Here is a 21,583-nt window from a genome sequence, read left to right as displayed (position 1 = left end):
CCTGACACTTAACCTCAATTTGGTTCAGTTCTCTTGCATCGCCAATTCTGTTCCACGTATCTTGAACCAGATGTTATTCAGATTATTTCCTTACTTCTTTTTTCTCAGAATGAAAGACTAAGGAAGAAAAAGACACATAAATTTAAAGGAATTCTATATTTATAAGTTTGAAAGAAGGATTTCATATTTTAAAGCATGTTACAAGATGTAAAACACTAGAATACAAGCTTATCATTTTTTTTCATTTGAAAGTATTCTAATCGAATCCCTGCTAAAACATTTACTCAGCTAGACATAAACGTTCAAGATGATCAAAGAAAAACTATTAAGTCAAAACAGATAGCAAAGATACGAAGTTCCAGATAGAAAGAAGACAATTACCTTCTATATTCTAGATAATAGGATGGCAATACAATCAATCAAAATGAAAAAGAGAAAACTAACACAGCATCAAAACATGGTTGTGTTTAAATGTTTCACAGGTTGGTTTCACAATATCAATTATGTGAGGGAATATAACCATATCAATTATCAGCATTCCCTCACTAGAGAGCTGGTCAGGAAGGGCATCCATCGCAAAATTTTACTACATTGTTCGTTTGCATGGATTTGTATAATCAATGTAAATTTGAGAAGTTGGTTGAGATTACAAATGCCATGCCACAAACCCCAATAGGATAAGGTGCAGTTGATGATGATGATGATGAATGATCAAAACATGGAACTACCTTCAACATGCTAGCAAGATCTCCATATGTCTGCTCAAATTCAGTGAATCTTTTCCAAACCTACAAGACACAACAAACTAAAGGCCTTCATTATAGCATCAATTAGCAATAACAGGAAAAGGATGACGAATGCACAACCAGGGAACATAATAAATTAAAAACTTATATCAAGTGTGCTCCAGCTGTAGAGGGGTGCACTGAGATTAAATGACAAGGAAAACTGTCAAAATGCAGAACAAAAATGCAGATAACCGAGTCTAGAAGATTCAATGCTTGGGATGGGTTCAGATGGGAGGAACCTAAACCCTAACAAAAGACTAACCAAATTTGGGTTGTAAATATTTTCTTGTAACCCAGCCTCACTTGATTATATCAATATCTAAGCCTATCCAACAGAGTTGAGGCCAGGACATGGTCCCACTATTTAGGGAAAATTGCATCTCAAGGCATACTCATTACTGTGCTAGGCTGGAGGCTCAGGAAGGAAAAGACTAAAGCAGGATAGGTCTCCATTTAGTAGCCAGTCTTTCCTTCGAGATCCACCATCTGAACTGCACAAAAAAGCTCATTTCTAGTCAAATATAATGCAAATTCAACTCAAAGACACCATCTGCAAGAACCAGTTATGTAACTAAATCACCATAGAAAGATCGTACAGTCAACTTCAAGTTCACTTTCCTTTCTTGTGAAGAGGGGGGAGGAACTTATCATATTGATATTACATTAACATGCATGTCAATACCTCATGACAGAGGCTCCAACTCATTGAATAAAAAACAGAAAGCCAGCAACAAAGATGTCACACTATAAACATTTAAACCCATAGTGCACAAAGAATGAAGTTTTTATAAGCAGTTCTTCAGAAAGTGGCTATCAAGTATCCACCATAGTGACTGCAACTAGAAACTATATAATATAAACAAATGCACACACACGCGCGCGCGCGACATATATTACCTCAACAGACTCCTCCGGTGGGAGTGTGCTTAATGCCCGCTCAAACAATGCCCTGATATTTCTATCATCATTCAATCGAGACAAGAAATCAGCATATCTGCAACAATAGGTCAGGACATAAACAATCACAAGCATTAATCCCAATAGGTGGCTTAGGAGATAATGATATGGCATACAAATCATTCAGGTAATTATAAAATATTTTCTTCATTTTCCGTCATGATGTAGTTGCTTTTACAAGTATCAAGACCTATAAGCCAATATTTTCAGCAGAAGTAACGGTTAGAAGGTTCCAAGTCTAGTGCAATTGAGCGCCACACGCCCAGCTTGGCCAACTACATCCATGCCATGATCTAAATAATTGTAGGCATTATGAACACCAAGTTGGCATCCTGTCAACATAATGTCTCTATCCCACATATTCAAGGCCACGGGGCAACAAGAAGCACACTCTTGTAACAATACATGGTTTCTGAAGAAGGAAGAAAAGACAGACTCACTCTAGAATATATCCAGGTTCATGCATGAACCGTTTCAAGCCTGCTTCAAAAACATTATGTGCCATCTGCATAAAAATGCAGCAACCATTTAGATAACCACAGCAGTGAAGCCCTCAATCAAAATGACAAGGATTGTCTACTCATCTAGAGCATTTTACAAGGTTTGAATTATCAGAGTATATGAAAGAAAAAGAAATTACTCTTGATACTAACAGAAACGGGATAATGGATGAAGGAATTAAAAAGGTTTTCCATTCCTGTACTGAGGCAATACTGGAAGCAAATTAAGTTTGGCACTGGAACCACATAGTAGAACATTGATTGCTGATATTTGGCTTTTCCTTGTACTTACAGGGATTTGTCATATATATATATGTCTATGCCAAGACCAATACAAGGTGACCAATTACCTTTGCATCTTTGTCAAGACAAAAGGCCATAAGGGCATAAGCTACATAAACATGGTACGTGCAATTTGGAGATTTACGGGCGTCCACAAAGTACTTGCGAGCTGCTTCTACTCCTTCAGCTCTTCTTAGAAAGCGAATATACTGCACCATCAATGCTGTAAACACTTCAAAATCTTGTAAAATTTAAGAGAATAAAGCATTCTTCTATAAATGTCCAAATACCATAGATAACCTTCAACAGTTGTAAATCTTACTTTGTCTCAACTGGAATATAAAAATGTAGTGCACATTTCTAAGCATGCTAAAATTAAAATAATAAGAGTGGTTAAACAAGTAATGGTGCACGCTTTTGAAAAGAATTGATGGGGAAGAAGCTAAGGTACATGATCTGAAAACTCAGAAGTAATTCCCAGATCATAATCAAGCAATTGATATAAGTGGAGAGACAGAGAAATTGATGGATAAAGGGATTGGTTTCCTTCTTGTTTGGAGTGAAAGGAAGAGGATAATTGATGCTCAACAAACATAGGCAAAATAGATGCAATAGAGATTTCAATATTGTCAAAGTTGGGAAAGGGAAATTATCTGACATAGCACTTGCACAGCTTGAGTAGGAAAAGGCAAAAGCATTAGTCCTAAATTTGATATATCCTAAAAAAATTTGAAAATCTTTGTACAGAAGCAGATCGTGCCCAATACAGCTCCTACTCTGGTTTTGAAACACACACAATTAAGAAAATAAACCATCATCAGGCTATTCAAGATTATTCCCTCAACTAAGCAAATGCCCCTGCTGGCATAGCCCAGCGATTGGGGGTGGACACGAGTTGAAGAGCATTGGACTCTAGCCGCTATATAGCCGGTGAGAGGTCCCGTGTTCGATCCTTGGCCGTTGGGTTCCATGATTAACATCCCTCCCTCTGTGGGGCCAGCAGGCGCCGGGGGGGGGGGGGCCTTATGGTGAGGGATTTCACCTTTTGAAGATTATTCCCTCAACTAGACCCATCCACATAGTTGGATACCAAGATAGACATATCAATTAAAATGATGAATGGATACCATGAAAATGAAGTTTCCAATAAAAAACTCAAAAAGCATGCACAAGTTCATACCTGAATATGTGAGAGTGCTGTTGCACTGGTACCATCCCCTAAAAGGCTTTCGTAGACTTTCTTTGCAAGCTGAATGAAGACTAAATTGTATCAGAAAACAGGCACAGAGAAAATTTGTTCATAAGAAAGAAAGCATCATACTGTCATTACCTGAACTGCTCCTCGAGATTCCTCCAGCTCGGCATATGCATATTTCAGCACTTCGGAATCTAACCATGAAAATCAAGTTAAATTCCTCAAAGTGACGAGTAGAAAAAAAAAAATATGATTCCTAACTAGGCTCTCAATGGCCATAGTATAGTATGATAAATACCAGGAAGAGCCTTCACAGCTCGATGGAAAACTTTGATTGCAGAATCTACTGAGCCACCTTTGGCATGCCATGTAGCATAATCAAACCATATATCAGGATAATGATATAAATACATGAGGCACTGCAAATGGAAACAAATAGGAATTTATTCATGTCAAAGATAAAAGTAATACATATATACAGACGGAGAAAAATGCACCAAAAAATAAACAAAAAAGTATTCATGTGATAATGAAATAAACTTGATGGAAGGTCAGACAGCAATTTAATATACTAAGCCTTTATACAATAAAAGTAACACACAAAATATTGATTACAAGTAATGCACAAGAAAGAGAAGAGAACAATATAAACTTCAAGAGAATCTTAGTAGGAGCAGAAGCAGAAAAGCATAGGCTAGAATGTCCCATCTAAAGGGATGCCCAAACCAGTCAAGCTACTGACAGGTTCATCCAACAATAGAAATTGCTTCATGGAGATGGTTTCTATAGATCATCAGCCTCTCCATTTGTGAACATAAGGTACCTACGTGTATGGGTAAGCCAAACAAAAAAAGGATAACTGAACAAGTATAGGTAACATGAAAAATGATATGCATACATAAGCCAAAGATTTGAGGTAAGTCATAAATTGCCAGGGATGTTAGTTTTTTCAGTTTCCCAGTGCACAAGGCTCTCAGAAAGGGCAATTGTACACAGCCTTCCATTTCTTAGCAAAGAGCAACTATTTTCTGACTTGAACCTGTGACCTCTGGGTCATAAATGGAGCAACCTTACTGTTGTGCCAAGGCTCACCTTCCCCAGAATCAGTCCATAACTTCCAGCTTATAATTGAAATCTTTGTCTGAACAAATTGGAGGATCCAGGTAGGAGCTTAGTTTCTACCAGACCCTTATCAACAGGTAAATTCTTGCCACATGTCAGGCATGCCCTGGATCTGTGGCAATATAAATAAGCTTTTCTTCTGATATTTGACCAGCACTTAGCCAATGCAAGTTGGATGGCTTATGAAAATTCAGACTACTAAATCAAACTTCCAGGCAATACTAACACACAAATTTTGTATAATACATCAATTAGAAACTGCATTTATGACTACTATAAACTAAAAACAGAGAACACAACAAAAATTAAACTTGGAGTACCTGTTCATAGGTGAATGCAATTCGTTTGTTGGCAGAAGCAGTATCTATTCTTTGAGGATTTCCTCTGAAACAAATGTTAGTTTGAAGTCAGAAGCATCTCAAGTAACTATAAAATTACAGTTTCACATTTTAATAGTTGCAAAGAAAAATATGCATATAACCGTAGCAAATTGCACCACATTCAATTATCTATCCTTTGAGGCTCTCCTCTGAAGCAAATGTTATTAGCTGGAAGTCAGAACCATCTCAATTGAACTTTAAAGCTACAGTATGTTCCACATCCTTATATTTGCGAAGAGTCAACATCGCATCACCTTCTACTGTTGATTCCTGAAGGAAAAGATAAGGAAGTTTGGCTAGAATCTCAAAGAGATTTGTTAGTCAAACCATCCTTACTTTAGAAGCTAATCTCATCTTTAGTTTTTTAGAAATTTCTGAATCAGTTTTAGGATACTTTCCTATTCTTGTATAGTCAATTGACCTAAGGTTTAGAAGCTTAGGTTCAAGTCAGTAAGGTTGCTCCATTTATGTTTAGGAACATGATGAGATTAGCTTCTAAAACTGTCGTGCCAAGGTTTAGAAGCTTAGGTTCAATTGACCTAAGGTTTAGAAGCTTAGGAACATGATGGTTTAGAAGCTTGGCATTCAATTGACTTAGGTCAGATGAGATTTTTGGGGAGAAGCCATTTTAACTGTTGCCTACTTAAATCAATCGAGTCCCCTCTAAACTCCGAAACATCAAAGCCCATTACAGTGTTTGTCTTCCTATTTTTCTAATGTTGGCCTTCATACCTCTCTTCCTCTCAAAGTATTTGGTTGTGTCTCTTTTGTCCATATTCCTAAGCACCATGGAGATAAGCTTAATCCTCCGACACTTAAGTGCATCTTTCTTGACTATTCTCCTACTCAAAAGGGATACAAATGCTATCATCCCCTATCTCAGAAGTTCTATATGTCCAAGGATGTTACCTTTGTTGAAACTCAATCCTTTTTTGAGTCCTCTAGTTCTGGTCAGTTGGGGGAGAATGTCAATTGTGGTGACCAAGATGACCTTCCCATCTTGGATTTGGCCCCTTTGATACCATTAAAGACAGAAACAGCTGCCCAACATAGACCTAGCTCACCTGCTCCCTCACCCAACTTAGGTGAGCGGGACATATTAGAACAAGAAGCACAACCATTGATAGTGCTTCCATCCTCAATCAGGTTTAAAGGCTCTTCCTATGTCTTCGAGAGAAGGTCTCAGCCTATTCTAAATCCTCAACTTGGACCAATATATGTTCCAAGCCCAAGTATTGAATTCTCTCATTCCTCTATTCCTTGTGACCCTATTCCTAATGACTTGGATCTACCTATTGCTATTCAAAAAGGGATTAGGAGTTGTACACAGCATCCATTGGCTAACTATATCTCTATTAATCATCTCTCCCTAAAGCACAAAAGCTTCTTAACCTCTCTAGATACCACTGTCTAGGGGTGTTCGTGGTGCGGTTTGGCCAGTCTGAATCATTTTCAGCACGTCAAACCGCTAGTGCGGTTTTTCAACCAAACCAGACCGCGGTTTGGTTTGGGTTCGGCCAAACCAGACCGCATTTGCGGTCTGGTTTGGTGCAGTTTATCGCGGTTTGAAATGCTATTTAAAATCACTAAAAAATATATTTAAAAATGGTAAATAAAGACACAAATATTGATAAATAAAGACAATTAAATGTAAATAAATAGGAGCAAAAAATAAAGACAAAATAGTGTAAAAAATAAATAGGATGGGCTACCAATTATTAGATTTTTATAATAATAATTTTTTTATAATTTTTTTTATTATTTTCTTGGGCGGTTCGATTTAAAACCGAACCGCAAACTGTCCAAACCGCGCGGTTTGGACAGAATCCAAACCGTTTTCGACCACAAAAAAAAAAAAAAAACCGATCGGATCGGTTTGGTTCAGTTCGGTTCGGTTCGGTTTGGTCGGTTTCCGCGGTGCATCGATTTTTTTGAACACCCCTACCACTGTCATTCCTAAGACAATTGATGAGGCCTTAAAGGATCAGAATTGGACACAAGCAATGCAAGAGGAGATGAGAGCTTTGGAGAAAAATCAGACCTAGGAAATGGTGCCTAGACCAAAGGGAGTTAGACTTGTGGACTGCAGGTGGGTCTTTAACTAGAAATATAATGCAGATAGCACATTGGAGAGATATAAGGCTCGGCTAGTTGTCAAAGGATACACACAAACCTATGGAATTGATTACCTAGAGACCTTTGCACCTATGGCAACATGTTATGGTTGGCAGTTGCAACAATTTGATGTAAAGAATGTTTTTCTTCATGGGGATTTAGAGAAAGAGGTGTTTATGGAGCCACCACCAGGGTCTAATAAAGGAGCCTCAGGCAAGGTATGCAAGCTTAAAAAGGCACTTTATGGGCCTAAGCAGTCACTAAGGGCACGGTTTCTAATAGATTCTAAGGCTATGAGACAAATGGGATATTGTAAAATTAGAGGAGATCATACTCTCTTTATTAAACATTCAATGAATGAGAGAATCTCAAATAGATTTGGCTAGAATCTCAAATAGATTTGTTAGTCAAACCATCCTTAGTTTAGAAGTTAATCTCATCTTTAGTTTTTTAGAAATTGCTAAAACAATTTTAGGATACTTTCCTATTCTTGTATAGTGAATCTTTCCTAGTTTTAGCCATTGTCATCTTTCCTATGTTGTAATTCTTCAACCATATAAATAGGGATGTATTGTTTGTGTAAATATATGAGAAAAACATTATATTCTCACATCTACACTTTGCAAAAACATCTCAAAGTGAAAGAAAGGAATAAACTGAAGTGAGGAAGGGGGAAAAATGAGGAGCAAGTCAAGATGAACATGCAGAAAAAAAACTACTAACATGATTTTCTCATAAGAAGAAAAAAGAACACTTTTGATGTCCAACCCCCAAACTCGAAAAAAAAAAAAAAAAGAAGTAAATTATAATGGTCTTATCAGCAGCCCTTAGCATCCAAAAAAATAAATAATACACATCAATAGAATAGTATTGTAGGCTTCAAGCACTTCCAAGAGTCAATTAGCTTGGAAATTTGCATCAGCTTCTACATGAGTAGAGATACATTTTGAGGCCAACAAGTCAGATTTCTTGTTTAATTAGCTTGGAAGAATGTATTATGGAGCAAAGATGTGATTTAGAACATGTGGAGGAGATACTGAGGTTTTCCAATTACAATGGGATTGCATTAAAGATTAGCTTTAAGTCCTTACATATTTGCCCAGTAATGGATGAACATGTTAAACATATCCAGGCAGAGGTGCCATAGTATATGCTATTTGTAGATGAGAGTGTGTTGGTGGATGAGACAGGAAAAGGCATGAACACTAAGCTTGAGTTATGGAGGAACACTTTAGAATCTGAAATTTTAAATTAAGTACAATACTACAATGTAAACCGAATATATGAAATGAAAGTTTAGTAAAAATATGAGTGTGCATGATGATATGGTAAAATTGGAAGATCAAATCATACCAAGAAAAGACCAATTTAGAGATCTTGGATCAACCATCCAAAAAGAATGGGAGATTAATGAGGATATTACCCATAGAATTAAGGCAAGATGGTTAAAGTGGAAAATGCATATAGTGTTTTATGTGATAGTAAGAATCCATTAAAGCTAAAAGGAAAAAAAAAATTATAAGAAAACTCTAAGACCAATTTGTTGTATGGCACATGATGTTGGGTAGTAAAGTACCAACATGTATAAAATATGAGCATAACCGTGATGAGGATGCTAAAAGGGATGTACAGCCATACAAGAAAAGATAAAATTAGGCTCCTATTGAAGATAAAATATAGGAGATACGAATAAAATGGTTTAGTCATGTAAAAAGAAAACTAATAAAGGTTCTTGTGAGAAGAGTTGATGGAATGAAATAAGTAGATAGAAAAAGCAAAGCTTAAAAAAGGGCACTTTAAATGCAAAGCACGAAGTGCAACAAGCTTGGGACTTTTTTGTGTGAAGCTCAAGGACTTTAGCAAAACACAATTAAAGCGCAGTTAAGTTGCACTTTTACCTGAGCTCCGAAGCGCAATAAAGTGCGCTTCAAAAATACACTTGGTTGTTTTTTATCAAACAATATGAATTGTTGGATTTGTTTAAATTTTTGCAATAGCAAGGCTACTTGTATCGAATCCTTACCCAATAAAAACTATTATCAGATCATAGAAAAATCTAAATAAAATCATATGTACATTTGTTTAAAAGAAAAAAAGAAGACTCAGCTATATTTACTAAGTAAAAAATATTGAAACAAATATGTAATTAGGTGTAAATTAAGGGTTGTTATTTTATACCTAATTGTTGTAAACTACAAATTGATGATTGATTCTAGATTGCCCTAAATTAGGGATAGATGATTGATTCCTGATTGTTGTAAATTATGAATTGTTGATTGATTGCAAATTAGGGGTTGATTGATTGGCAATTGCAGTAAATTAGGAATTGATTGGCTGGGGATTGCTGTAAATTAGAGATTGATTAATTAAGAATTGTTGTAAATTAGGGATGATCTTTTTTCCTTATTCTTCTATAGATCCTCTGTATAAATCGTGTTAATGAAATAGAATGGGTTTTGTTGCCAAAATTTTACAAAAAGCAAAAGATGATGCAACAAATTAAAAAAGAAGCCTTCGCCTATTCATATCCTTCAACCTAGAGTTCAAATCAATTTATCTTCCAAGTTCCATCAAGACTAACAACTAACCAGATTGTATCCTCATATGTCCCCTATGTGTTTTTGCTATAATTGCATGAACTTGTAAACTAGTATAACATATAAATGAAAAACGGTATCTCATCTTTTGTTAAATTTGCAACCCTCATTCATATTTAGTTTTTTTTTTAATGATTGCTTTTTTAATAGTTTATATTTTGTATGCTTATAAAAGTTTATATTCTTTATTTTATTTATAAGCACTTCACTTTGCTTAAACGAGTGCTTCGCTTTGTGTTATTTTATTTCGTTTAGGCATTCACTTTGCCTATAAAAGTTTATGTGCTTTTCAAAACACTAAGAAAAAGAGGTAGAGGAAGACCAAAAATACACTTGGTGGGAGACAATTAGATTTGATATTAAGTATATGAGCCTTATAGTTATAGAAGATAAGGCAACGGATAGAAATAAACGGAAAGCTAGAATTCATGTAACTGACATCACATAGTGAGATAAAGGCTTGGTATGTTGTTATTGTTGTTCTTTGCAAGTACTACTACAATGTACTTAGAACCTGTTTCATAAGAGGGACAAAAACAGAGGAAAATATCAAAATTAGAAGTTTGAATAACATTGTCCACCTTAATCATGACAAGCTAGTCAAATTAGTTAATGGCCCAACCCACTACCAGAGTGATTCTGGTCACTAAATACAACCAGGTAAATCTCTTATAGCAAAGAAACCTCAGGTACAGGGACGTGTATGAGCCTTGATCTAACCTCAAAGTGGATAACGTTAAAAACTGCATGCCTATCTTATTTATACTTTCTTTTTTTCAATTTATCTTTGTTCCACTCAGAGGGTCCAGCAATTTCGGAATAAAGTAGTTTAAACCCAAACTTACATCCTTAGCACAAAAATAAATAAATAAACAAAAATGTATTAATGTAAAAGTCTTTTATAAAAAAAACATTATGCAAATTTTGTTTTAGGCATTAGAAAAATCTCAAAAATTAAGTTCAGAACAAAGTTCTGGTAACAAAAATGATAAGATAGCTAAATACTCATTTAGTCCAAATAAAAAAGCATCCCCGGTGGATGGAGCTGCCCACCTTGCGAGGGTCAATAAAAGGTAGTTTTTGCAGTGAACCCAAATAATTGCATGAAAGGTTTATGGTTCTCCCTTGATCCATTAATGCATCTTCTCACCAAATCCACCCCCCACCCCCAAAAAAAAAAAAAAACTGTTCAGTATTTTCTGAAAGATAGCAAAAGGAACAACTTTTTATATTGCAATGAGGTTTAATTCACAAACTTGTGTCCCGATGATAGCATCGATCAAAATAGGTTATTGAAATATAAAATCTTATCATGTGAAAATTTGTCCCGCAAACATTCCATGTACCACTTCGATTTCCTAACTTTACGGAAATCATGGAACTCTCCCTTGATAATGCACAAGTGCAAACCATCACCCCATCATAATTTCAGACCCTATTCAAGTAGCCTAGTATAGAAAGTAGTATCATGCCAAAAGAAATGCAAAAGTAAGATGCTAAATAAAACAGAAACCGGTTCTGTTTCTTACTTTTCAAAAGCTAGAAACCTTTTCCATGCCATCCATTGAAGTTCTTCCTGCAGAAACAAATAATAGATTACATTCTGCAAGAAATTTAGAAAAATAAGAACACATAATTATATTTGTAGTGTGAAAATGTTACAAAAATACAAAAAGAATGCTAATAAAGTACATTGTGCCCCATAAAAAAGACATGAGAGCTCTGTAATATTGTCAATGTGAGCCAACAGTGCTATTTTTTCCATTCAAAAGCACTCATCTCAACAAGTGATCTTTAAGAAAGGAGGAGAAGAAACAACACAAGTGACAAGAAGTGAATATTTGCTAGCAATTTTCTCACTTCTTCACAAAATAGAACACAAACATCTAGAAAGGAAATTCAGCCATAGTAGGCTAAGACTGCAGATCTGTAACAGAATATAAATAAGAATAACCAATTTGGTGAGTAATCCAACAAAAAATAACAAAAAGAAACAATAATTGCCTTGTAAGAACCAGAGGGTGGCACAGCAAGCATATTCCAATCAATTTCATCAGCATATTTCTTCCGTTCCCGGTAGACAGCCCTTGCACTGTTATACTTTGGCTGATATTCAGATAATAATCCTTTTGCCTGCATAACACCAAATCATCATATTTACTTCTAATATAACTGTTATAAAATAGATATGATGCCAACAAAGAAATCAAACAATAAAACATGTATATTTACACAAGCATCGAAAGCTCATTCTGTTATTGCCCTTCCAAATACTAAATATTAAGTTTGAAGAGTAATCTGAGTTGTATTAGTCCTTCCAAAAGAAACTTCAACAATTGACTACTCATATGGAAACATCACCTAAAAAAATCATCTGCAAATTAAGCCTGATAGTTTATATATATATATATATATGATAATTTTAGAATACAAATTACGGTTACCACATATACAATGGTTATCTACACCATTTGAGTAAAGTAATATTGCACACATTCTGGAGATTCTATCCCTTTTCCTTTTGGAAAGCTGTTTGGTACCTCAATTCAGGAAAAATCTGCCACTATAGAGGTAGCCTTCCAGTTAGTAGGGAGCACTAGCAGCAATGGTAATTTCTCAGTCAACTCATTCTATAAATCATTGCACACAAGGGAGTCTTCTTTTCTGTGGAAGAGGAATTTCAAGCCAACTCTTCCACAGGAGGTGGTTGTGAAGCAGATACAGAAGATTTTCTAATTACAATTAGATTACATCAAAGTTCTACATTTAACCCTTGCTTCTTTGCTCTTGTGATGGATGAATTCATACAAAGCACATCCAAGAAGAAACACCTTGGTGTATGCTAATTGCAGACAAATATGTCTTGGTAAATTAGACAAAAGAAGCTGTGAGTAATAAACTTGAATTATGGAGAAACAGCTTAGAATCCAAGGGGCTGGACCTGTTTGCTGGAATTTTTTTCCATAAGAAACAGAAAACTGAAAAACATATTCAAGTGAGAAATTTTTCAAAGAGAAAATAGAAAATTCTGTTTCCCAATTTTTCAAATCTTTAGGATGTTGTCCACTGTTCTCGTCACAAAAATATCCTTGTGTTCTCTGAATGAAAAAATGAGCTTCCAACCAACCAAAATCAATATTTTTATATATATTCAATATAAGTATTAAAAATATTAATTTAAAAATTAATATTAAATAATAATAATAATAATATAATATAAAATATCAACATAGTTAATAAATACAAAAATTGATTAACATTAAATAATTTAATAAAAAATAGTAAAATAATTTTAGAATTGATTAATAAGCAGTAATACTATAACATTAGCAATATAAAAATATTAGTCTTAAATAGAAAAATAATAAAAATAGTAAAAATATTAATAATAACAATATCAGTACAAATAATTTCTAAAATTATAGAAAAGAATTAAAATTTATAATCAACATCATTAGAGATCATCATTAATATTCTAATATTAATCTTTAATTATCATCAATCCAATTTATTCATAATCTTAATATAATAATATTACTGATAGACTTGTCATATAAAATATAGCATTAGCAATATCATAAATATTGTATTGATATTATTAATTTTGCAATAGTAATCTAATTAAAATTATAATATAATAATATTATTAAGAATGAGATAGTAAATTATATAACAATTCAACACATGCTTTATGTAACTATTTTGAACACTTTTTTCAGTTTCCAAAATAAAAGAATCTTCCCCATATTTGACAATTGGACGTGTGTTTCAAATCTCTATGGAAAAAATAAAAACTAAAGATGAAGTAGAAAAGTGCAGACAGAAAACTAGAAAATGTTTTCTGTAAATAAGTCGAAAACCTAAAATGTAGAATGTAAGTTTGTTAAAAATTGAACCCGATGATGAAGTCATTGAGAAACCTAAAGATTAAGTTATCTCAAGAAACGATGAATAGATATATTGGACCAATTGCCCAAAAAGAATGAGAGATTATGAAGGATGTTACTCATAAAATAAAGGGAAGATGTTAAAATAGAGAACTGCCCCAGCATTTTATGTGATTGTAAAAGAGAAGTTTTATCAAACTACTATAAGGCCACTTCCTTATGTGGCTCAAAGTGCTAGACAATTAAGTAACATGTGCAAAGTATGAAGACCAATAGACACAATTAGGATGGTTTGGACAAGTGCAAAGAAGACCAATAGACATGCTTACAAAGTCAACAGACAAATGGATGAAGTCTGTGGCAAAAGAGAAACTGAAGACAAAGAAAACTTGATGGAATGCCCTTAAACATGGAATGGAATATAATGGTCTTATAGAGAATATGACTATGAATAGAGATGGCTGGAGGTCTAGATTTATGTAGCCAACACCACTTAATGGGATTTAAGGCTTGTGGTTGTTGTATGACTTGCCAATGAGGATGTTCTTGTTGATAATCCTCTTAGGAAGAGAAATTTATTGTTCATTTTTCAAGCCCCGGACATGCAAATTTCGATAACAATCCAGGACCTGTCTTGTTTTGTGAAGAACCCAGACCTGGTGGGTTCTTTGTCCTTTTTCTTCTTCTTTACTCTTCTTCCTCTTCTCGTCATCCCTGTGGGTAAACTGAAATTGGCATCTGCATTTGCAATGAACCCAAACAGCTGGGTTAACAAGGAACCCAGATCCTATCTGGCTTCAACTGGGTTTATTGTCACAAATGCAATTGGGTTCTGGTTCTTTGAAAACCTAGATTCAAAGAGGAAAAAGGAAGAAAAGTGAAGAATAAAAAGACAAGGGGGTGGTCAAAGTCACCATCAGGATCTGATCAAGGTCAGTGAAAGGGAAGCTGAGGGAGGGAGAAGGAATAATAAAAAGAAATTAAGAATGAAAGAAGAATTGAAGAAGAAAATCAGGACTGGAGGAGTTTTGAGTTGAAAGTGAAACGGAATGAGAAAATGGAACACCATTTTGAGTTAGTTAATTTTTTGCAGAAGTTTTCAAATTTTTCTTTTTCTTTAAAATGAAAACAAGCAGCCAAACACCAATTTCTGTTTACATTTCCAAAATTTTGAAATGGAAGCTTAAAAGTGAAACTGGAAGCCAACCAAACGGGCCCTTAAAAATTTGTAGCTTCATATTGCCAGTGCATTTTAGAACCAAAGAGATACCAATGTCCGACTGACGGAATTTTCAAAATTTTCGTAGTCCTTCCAAAGCTGTTCAACATGATGGGTTGGGGTAACAATAGCTTTTTGATATGCTTTCCTCACAGCAGTCATTCGCTGTGACTCTTCTTGTGTGGTTTGAGCCTGCACGATCATCAATATATGAAATTAGTAAACAAAAAACAGTGAAAAAACAGAAAGCAAAGCAATTAATAAAGCGTGTTCTCTGTACAAAAGGTAGCATATAACAGACCGGGATGGACTTTAGAAAGTTAATGTACTCCATCCAAACAGGCCCCGATGCAATGTCTGCTCCTGTTAGCACATTGGAAAAAGCATAATTAAACAGTGGTGAATCTACTAAAAAATGAAAATGTTCAATTACTTTTTACTTTATAATGCATAAGTGAAATTAATTGTTAATTAACCCCACTAAGAAAATGAAAATCTTCAATTGACACCACTGATTAGAAAATTACAAAAAATAAATAAATAAGAAAATTTGGCACTTGCAATTGATAAGATTTGATTTCTTAGTTGACGTTTCTTCACTCTGCATTGTTATTAAGTTGAATTGTGTAATGATGTTATATATAAATAGACAACTTCAAGAGCTTAATAACCTTTTTTGAAGAGATCATAGATCTAAGTTATTCATTCTTAGCACAAGCCATATGCAACAAGTAAATACACAAAAATATGTGTGAGGGCTCACCCCTGGGAGGTTTGAACCCTGGTTGTAGATGAGACAACTATGGCCTCTTACTACCAGGACAACCCATAGAAATTGCTATAAGTTAGTTGAGACACAGAAAATTGTCGTCTATTCCTTGTTAAATTTAATTGTGAAGTTCGCTTTGATTTTACCAGTTGCAATAACAAGTGTTGAAAGAGCTTTTTCTATGATGAAAATAATTTTAAAAAAAATATTATGTACTTGAATGGAAGATGCTTCGGTGAATGATTATTTGATTATGTATTGAAAGAGATGTAACTAACAATATTGATAATGATGTGATTATACAATGCGGTCAAAATATGAAAACTTATCGTAAACAATTGTGGTAGTATAATTGTACACTAAAAATGTTATTTTAGCATTAATTTTTTTATAGTTATGCTTAATTGCATTTGTAAACTTAATACTAGGTTATTTTATTTTAATAATACTTTAAACTTAATACATTGAACCCAATCACCCCAAGTCTTGGCTTCACCACTGCAATTAAACCACACTAATAAAGCTTCAAAATAAATAATTTACTTCTAAACCATGCTGTAATATCTAACATGTGCTTGAGTAAGTCAATAAAATTCACCTATACCCCCACTTCAAGAATACTGTCCTGTTTGATTTGTAAGAATACTAGAAAGCAAAGTCTACTTGCCCCTTTGATTTATTCTCTATGTATAATCTCTTAAATTACAACTTAAGAATCTTAAACAAAAGGAAAGAATACAAAAGTCATCCTAATTATAACTCATATACACAAAAGTCATCCTGATTGTCTCTATAGAATCTGCCATTTACAGCTGTAACAACTATATGCTTGACTTATCCCTTGATTGTGATATTTCCAACACCTTCTATTTCCTTTTTTTATTCCAACACTTCCCCTTGAGCTGGTGAGTGGATGTCATCCATTCCCAACTTGCCAGTAATCTTTTGAAATCTAGAAGTGGATAATCTTTTGGTTAGAACATCAACTAATTGGTTTTCTGATGTCACATATGGGATAGTGATGAGTCCACTATCAATTTTCTCTTTGATGAAATGTATGTCCACTTCTACATGCTTCATTCAATCGTGTTATACTAGGTTATGTGCTATACTAATAGCTAATTTGTTATCACAGTATAGATTTATCGATCCACTTTCAATCCTCAAATCCTTTAGAATTATTTTAATCCACAAAAGCTCACAAACCCCTAGAGCCATTGTACGAAAAATTCTTTTGCACTTGATCTGGCTACCACATTTTACTTTTTGTTTCTTCAAGTAACCAAATTACCTCCTATAAAAGTGCAGTAGCCTGTAGTTAACCTCGTCTGTAAGAGATCCTGCATAGCCAGCATCAGTGTATCCTTCTATTATCAGATTACTTCATTTTTTGAATAAGAGTCCCTTTCCTGGAGTAGCCTTTAAGTTCTTGAGAATTCTCTGAACTGCTTGTAGATACTCCTCCTTAGGATCATGCATGAACTGACTAACTACTCTCACAGCATAAGCAATGTCAAGTCTAATGTGTGAGAGATAAATCAATCTTCCTACTAACCTCTAGTAGCGCCCTTTATCAATGATTATTCCCTCTTTGCAGTCTTGGCTCATTCTATGATTCAGATCAATAGGTGTGTCCACTGGTTTGCATCCAATGGTACTTGTTTCCTTGAGCAGTTCAAGAATATACTTCTATTGGCATATAAATATCCCTTGTCTTGAATAAGCTACTTCAATTCCAAAAAAATATTTCAGTTTCCCCAACTCTTTCATTTCAAATTCTCGAGCCAATTGCATTTTCAGCCTTAGTTTTTCTTCTTCATCGCTCCCAATAACTATAATATCATCAACATATACTAATAGGACTGTAATCTTGTCCTTACTTGAGTGTTTCACAAATAAAGTGTGGTCATTATGACTTTGCTTATACCCGAACTGCATCATAGCTTTAGTGAATCTTCCAAACCAAGCTCGCAGAGATTGTTTTAACCCATACAAGGCTTTCTTCAATTTGCATACTTTATTTGGGCCATATTTGTCATCAAAGCTCAATGGTGGCTCCATGTACACCTCATCTTCTAAGTCTCCATGGAGAAATGCATCTTTTACATCATTCTGTCGAATTTCCCAACCAAAATGAACTACTAGAGATAATAGGAGTCTTACCGTGTTCATTTTTGCCACCGGTGCAAAGGTCTCCTGGTAATCTACCCCATAGATTTGTGTATAGTCCTTTGCAACTAGCCTTGTTTTGTACCGTTCAATAGTCCCATCTGCATTAAATTTAACAGTGTAGACCCATTTGCAACACACTGCTTTCTTTTCCTTAGGGTGCACCACCATCTCCCATGTCTCAGTTTTTCTCCAAAGCTCCCATTTCCTCCTCCATGGCATATCTCCAATTCCTGTCCCTTAAAGCATCATATAAGGTCTTGGGTATTTGGGTTGAGTTTAAGATGGAGAGAAAGCTTTTGTGCTGGGAGAATAGTCAATGTGAGGAGATGAAATGGGCTTATAGGATGTTGGGTACACTTTCGTGTCCCTTTTCTCCAAGCAATAAGAAGATAGAGATCACAATTTGATTCAGTATCACAAATAGTAGTGTTGTCAGTTTCAGAATTGAAAAAGTTCAGAGTGTTTGCATTACCTAGACTTGGAGTTGATTCTTGGACTTGCTTAAGCAGTTGTGAGGGTTGTATTTTCCTTAAATACTGCTTTAGTGTCTTTAAAGGGTTATGGATTTGCACCTGTTCATGGACATTGGTAGTGTCATTGGCAAGTTCAATGGCATTGGTATGGTCAAGAGCATTTGCAGTGTCATTCACATGTGATCCAATGTAATTGGCAAGTTCAAGGACCTTCGCAGTGTCATTGGTAGCTTTAATGATGTCAGTATCACCTACTGTAACGTTCTTTAGGGTAGTGATATCAGTGTTATTAAAGGTGCACCCTAGGTGCCTGAAAGCATTCCAGGCGGGCATAGACCAAAAGGCACAACAAGGCGCGCCTCAAGCTAAGGCACAACTTGGGCTTTTTAACTATTTTTCAAGGTTTTTATTTCACTATTTATTACTTTATTTAATTTTTTTATTGTTTAGGGTTTAAATTTATTACTTCAATTACAAATTTGACAATAAGTAAAAAGGCTACTACTTCAAATGCTCCTATTGAATTTGAACTAGATGAAGATGGATAGAGAATTGAACAAATTCAAGGCATGCAATAACAAAATGCAACATTAAGTCACCAAAATAGCACCCCCATACTTGCAACCATCTTTCTTAGGCTTCTATATATCACCTACGATCTCCAGATGCAAGAAGTGGACAAAAAAGGAAAAAGAAAATTATATTTTCATAAGCCCAAGTTAAATAGTGGCTTTTCCTTAGTTTCCCATCTTCCCTGATTGTGTTTCATTTACTTCAACAATATTTTGTTAAAGTTGTTCAAGTTTCGATTTTCTTAAGATTATATTATTCCAGTAATAAAAAGTCAAACTACACTCAATATCCAATTATCAACATTCTATTGGCATGATCAATATTTATAGACACCACAAAGGCTGAGTTTTCATTATACAAAGAAAGATGCAAATTCAAGCCTAATATATTACCTACCAAAAAAATGTATGAAACTATCATCACACTTCTAAACCATAGAAATCATCCAACAAGAGGAGTAGATGATGCGGAAGAAGATATTAGAGATGATACTTCTAATGATGAAAATATAAAAATGTTTGATCTTAATGATGAGGATGATTTTTAGATTATTTAAAATGTATAATTAGTTAATCTTGATTAAGATTTAAGACGAATAATTTTTTTAAGATTTAATTTAAGTTGAATTAAAGACTTTTAGATTACATCTTTTGGCATTTTTTATTATTCTTTTCATTAGTATATGTTGAATTTTTTAATTTCCTTGATAACATACTTGTAAATATGTCATTAGGAGTTAGGACTTATTTTATACCTTATTTTACAAATAGGATATATATTTTTCTTTTTTTCTTTTTTAGTAAGCATGTGCCTAGTTCTATTAGGAGCGTGCCTCGCCTTGCCCCTCGGACTCCAACACCATTTTGCGCATTAGTGCGCCTTGAGCCTTTAATAACACTGGATGATATCTGCCATTTCTGCAGTCCAGTCCATCATTTCTAGAGTGATAACACTGGGAAAGGGTTGAGATGATGATGGTTTATCAGAAAGGTTTGTATTTAGGTCATTTAGTTTGAGAAAGAGAATGGAACCTGAGCACACATCTTCAATTCTAGACTGCTCCCCCTGAAGATGAGTGCGAGGAGTTCTGTAGAAAGGTTGGGACTCATGAAATGTGACATCAAGAGAGACATAAGTGTGTCAACTAGAAGGATCATAACATTTGTAACCCTTTTTGGTTGAAGAATAACCAACAAAGATGCACTTTTGTGCCCTAGGGTCCAATTCAGATCTATGAGTCTTGTGAATATGCACGAAAGCAACAAAGCCAAATACTTTTGGGGACAGATTTCTAATAGACACAAGGTCTAGAAAATGGTTGGACAGAGTATATATGGGACTGAGATTGGCTAGGACTTTAGAAAGAAGGCGATTTATGAGATAAGTAGCTATTAGAATTGCCCCCCCCCCCCCCCCCCCGGAATTTTGGAGCATTGGACTAAAAAAGAAGTGCTCGAGTGACTTCTAAGATACGGCGGTTTTTTCGTTCTACCACCTCATTTTGCTGTGGGGTTTCAACACAGAAAAATTCATGCACAATACCCTTCTTGATAAGAAAGGAAGAGAGAGTTTGATTGAAATAATCCTGGGCATTGTCTTAGCGAAACCTTCTTATTACTGCTCCAAACTGAGTAAAAATCATTTTTTGAAATTGAGGAAGTAGCGAACTAACCTCATATTTGTCTTTCATCAAAAACAACCAAGTAGTCCTAGTGTAATCATCAATTAAAGTAACAAACCACCTAACCCCATGAATATCAGAAATCTTTGCAGGCCCCCAAATATCAGAATGTATCAAGGTAAAAGGCTGACTACATTTTTTTGAAGTGATAGGAAAGGAGGTATGACAATGTTTAGCAAATTGACACACTTCACATTGAAAATCTAACATAACTAGACCATTAAACAATAATGGATACATATGTAGGAGAGGGAAAAGGGGATGACCAAGACGAAGATGATGTGCCCAGATCATTTGTTTATTAGTTGTGGCTACAAGAGCTTGGGAGAAATGAGACTGGGTTCCCTTTATTTGACCATTGTCCAAATTCTCAACGTAGTACAACCCGTCACACTTTCTAGCAAATCCAATCATCTTCCCCAAGACTTGATCCTGAAACACACAATGAGAGTCAAAGAATGTTAGCTTGCAATGAAGGTTTTTAGTGATTTTTTGGACAGAGATCAGATTAGTTGAAAGATGAGGGATATGAAAGACATTGGAAAGAGTTATGGAAGGGGTAAGATGAAGACTTCCTTGTCCAGCAATAGCCATTAGCTATAGTAATTTTTTGGTGTCCTTGGGTTGGTTTATATGAATCAAAAAGAGAGATATCATAAGTCATATGATCAGTAGCCCTGGAATCTACAACCCATCTACCTATTTTCGTATGTGATGCTTTAAAAGAGTCGGTCATAAAACATATACCACTTCTGGCAATGGAACAAGAACATGTAGATTTGTGATAGATTCAAGGAGACGTTTCAATCTTTCAATATCTTCTTTGTTGAATTCTGTGGATTCCTCCCTTGGCCCTTGAATCTTCCTATCCGT

The 21,583-nt window shown here is 34.8% G+C and overlaps 1 protein-coding gene across 8 annotated transcripts in view; it reads right to left on the bottom strand.

Annotated features, from left to right (window-relative positions):
* The window catches only part of LOC127801033 (cleavage stimulation factor subunit 77), a 76,570-nt gene that overhangs the window by 34,211 nt on the left and 20,776 nt on the right, over positions 1-21,583 (bottom strand). For all 8 annotated transcript variants that reach the window (XR_008022927.1, XM_052335822.1, XM_052335820.1 and 5 more), the window contains 12 exons: positions 15,344-15,405; positions 15,094-15,234; positions 11,941-12,069; positions 11,466-11,512; positions 5,165-5,228; positions 4,021-4,141; positions 3,858-3,916; positions 3,708-3,776; positions 2,596-2,736; positions 2,186-2,250; positions 1,686-1,782; positions 729-788 (listed from right to left, as the gene is read on the bottom strand). Coding sequence is in view for 7 of the 8 variants with exons in the window: in XM_052335822.1 (XP_052191782.1) it covers positions 729-788; positions 1,686-1,782; positions 2,186-2,250; positions 2,596-2,736; positions 3,708-3,776; positions 3,858-3,916; positions 4,021-4,141; positions 5,165-5,228; positions 11,466-11,512; positions 11,941-12,069; positions 15,094-15,234; positions 15,344-15,405 (1,055 nt within the window). In the remaining variant the exon portion in view is untranslated. The remainder of the gene's footprint in view (positions 1-728; positions 789-1,685; positions 1,783-2,185; positions 2,251-2,595; positions 2,737-3,707; positions 3,777-3,857; positions 3,917-4,020; positions 4,142-5,164; positions 5,229-11,465; positions 11,513-11,940; positions 12,070-15,093; positions 15,235-15,343; positions 15,406-21,583) is intronic.

The sequence above is a fragment of the Diospyros lotus genome, chromosome 5, assembly GCF_014633365.1.
Source record: "Diospyros lotus cultivar Yz01 chromosome 5, ASM1463336v1, whole genome shotgun sequence".
Classification (NCBI taxonomy): domain Eukaryota; kingdom Viridiplantae; phylum Streptophyta; class Magnoliopsida; order Ericales; family Ebenaceae; genus Diospyros; species Diospyros lotus.
This window is presented reverse-complemented; position numbering and strand designations above follow the sequence as displayed.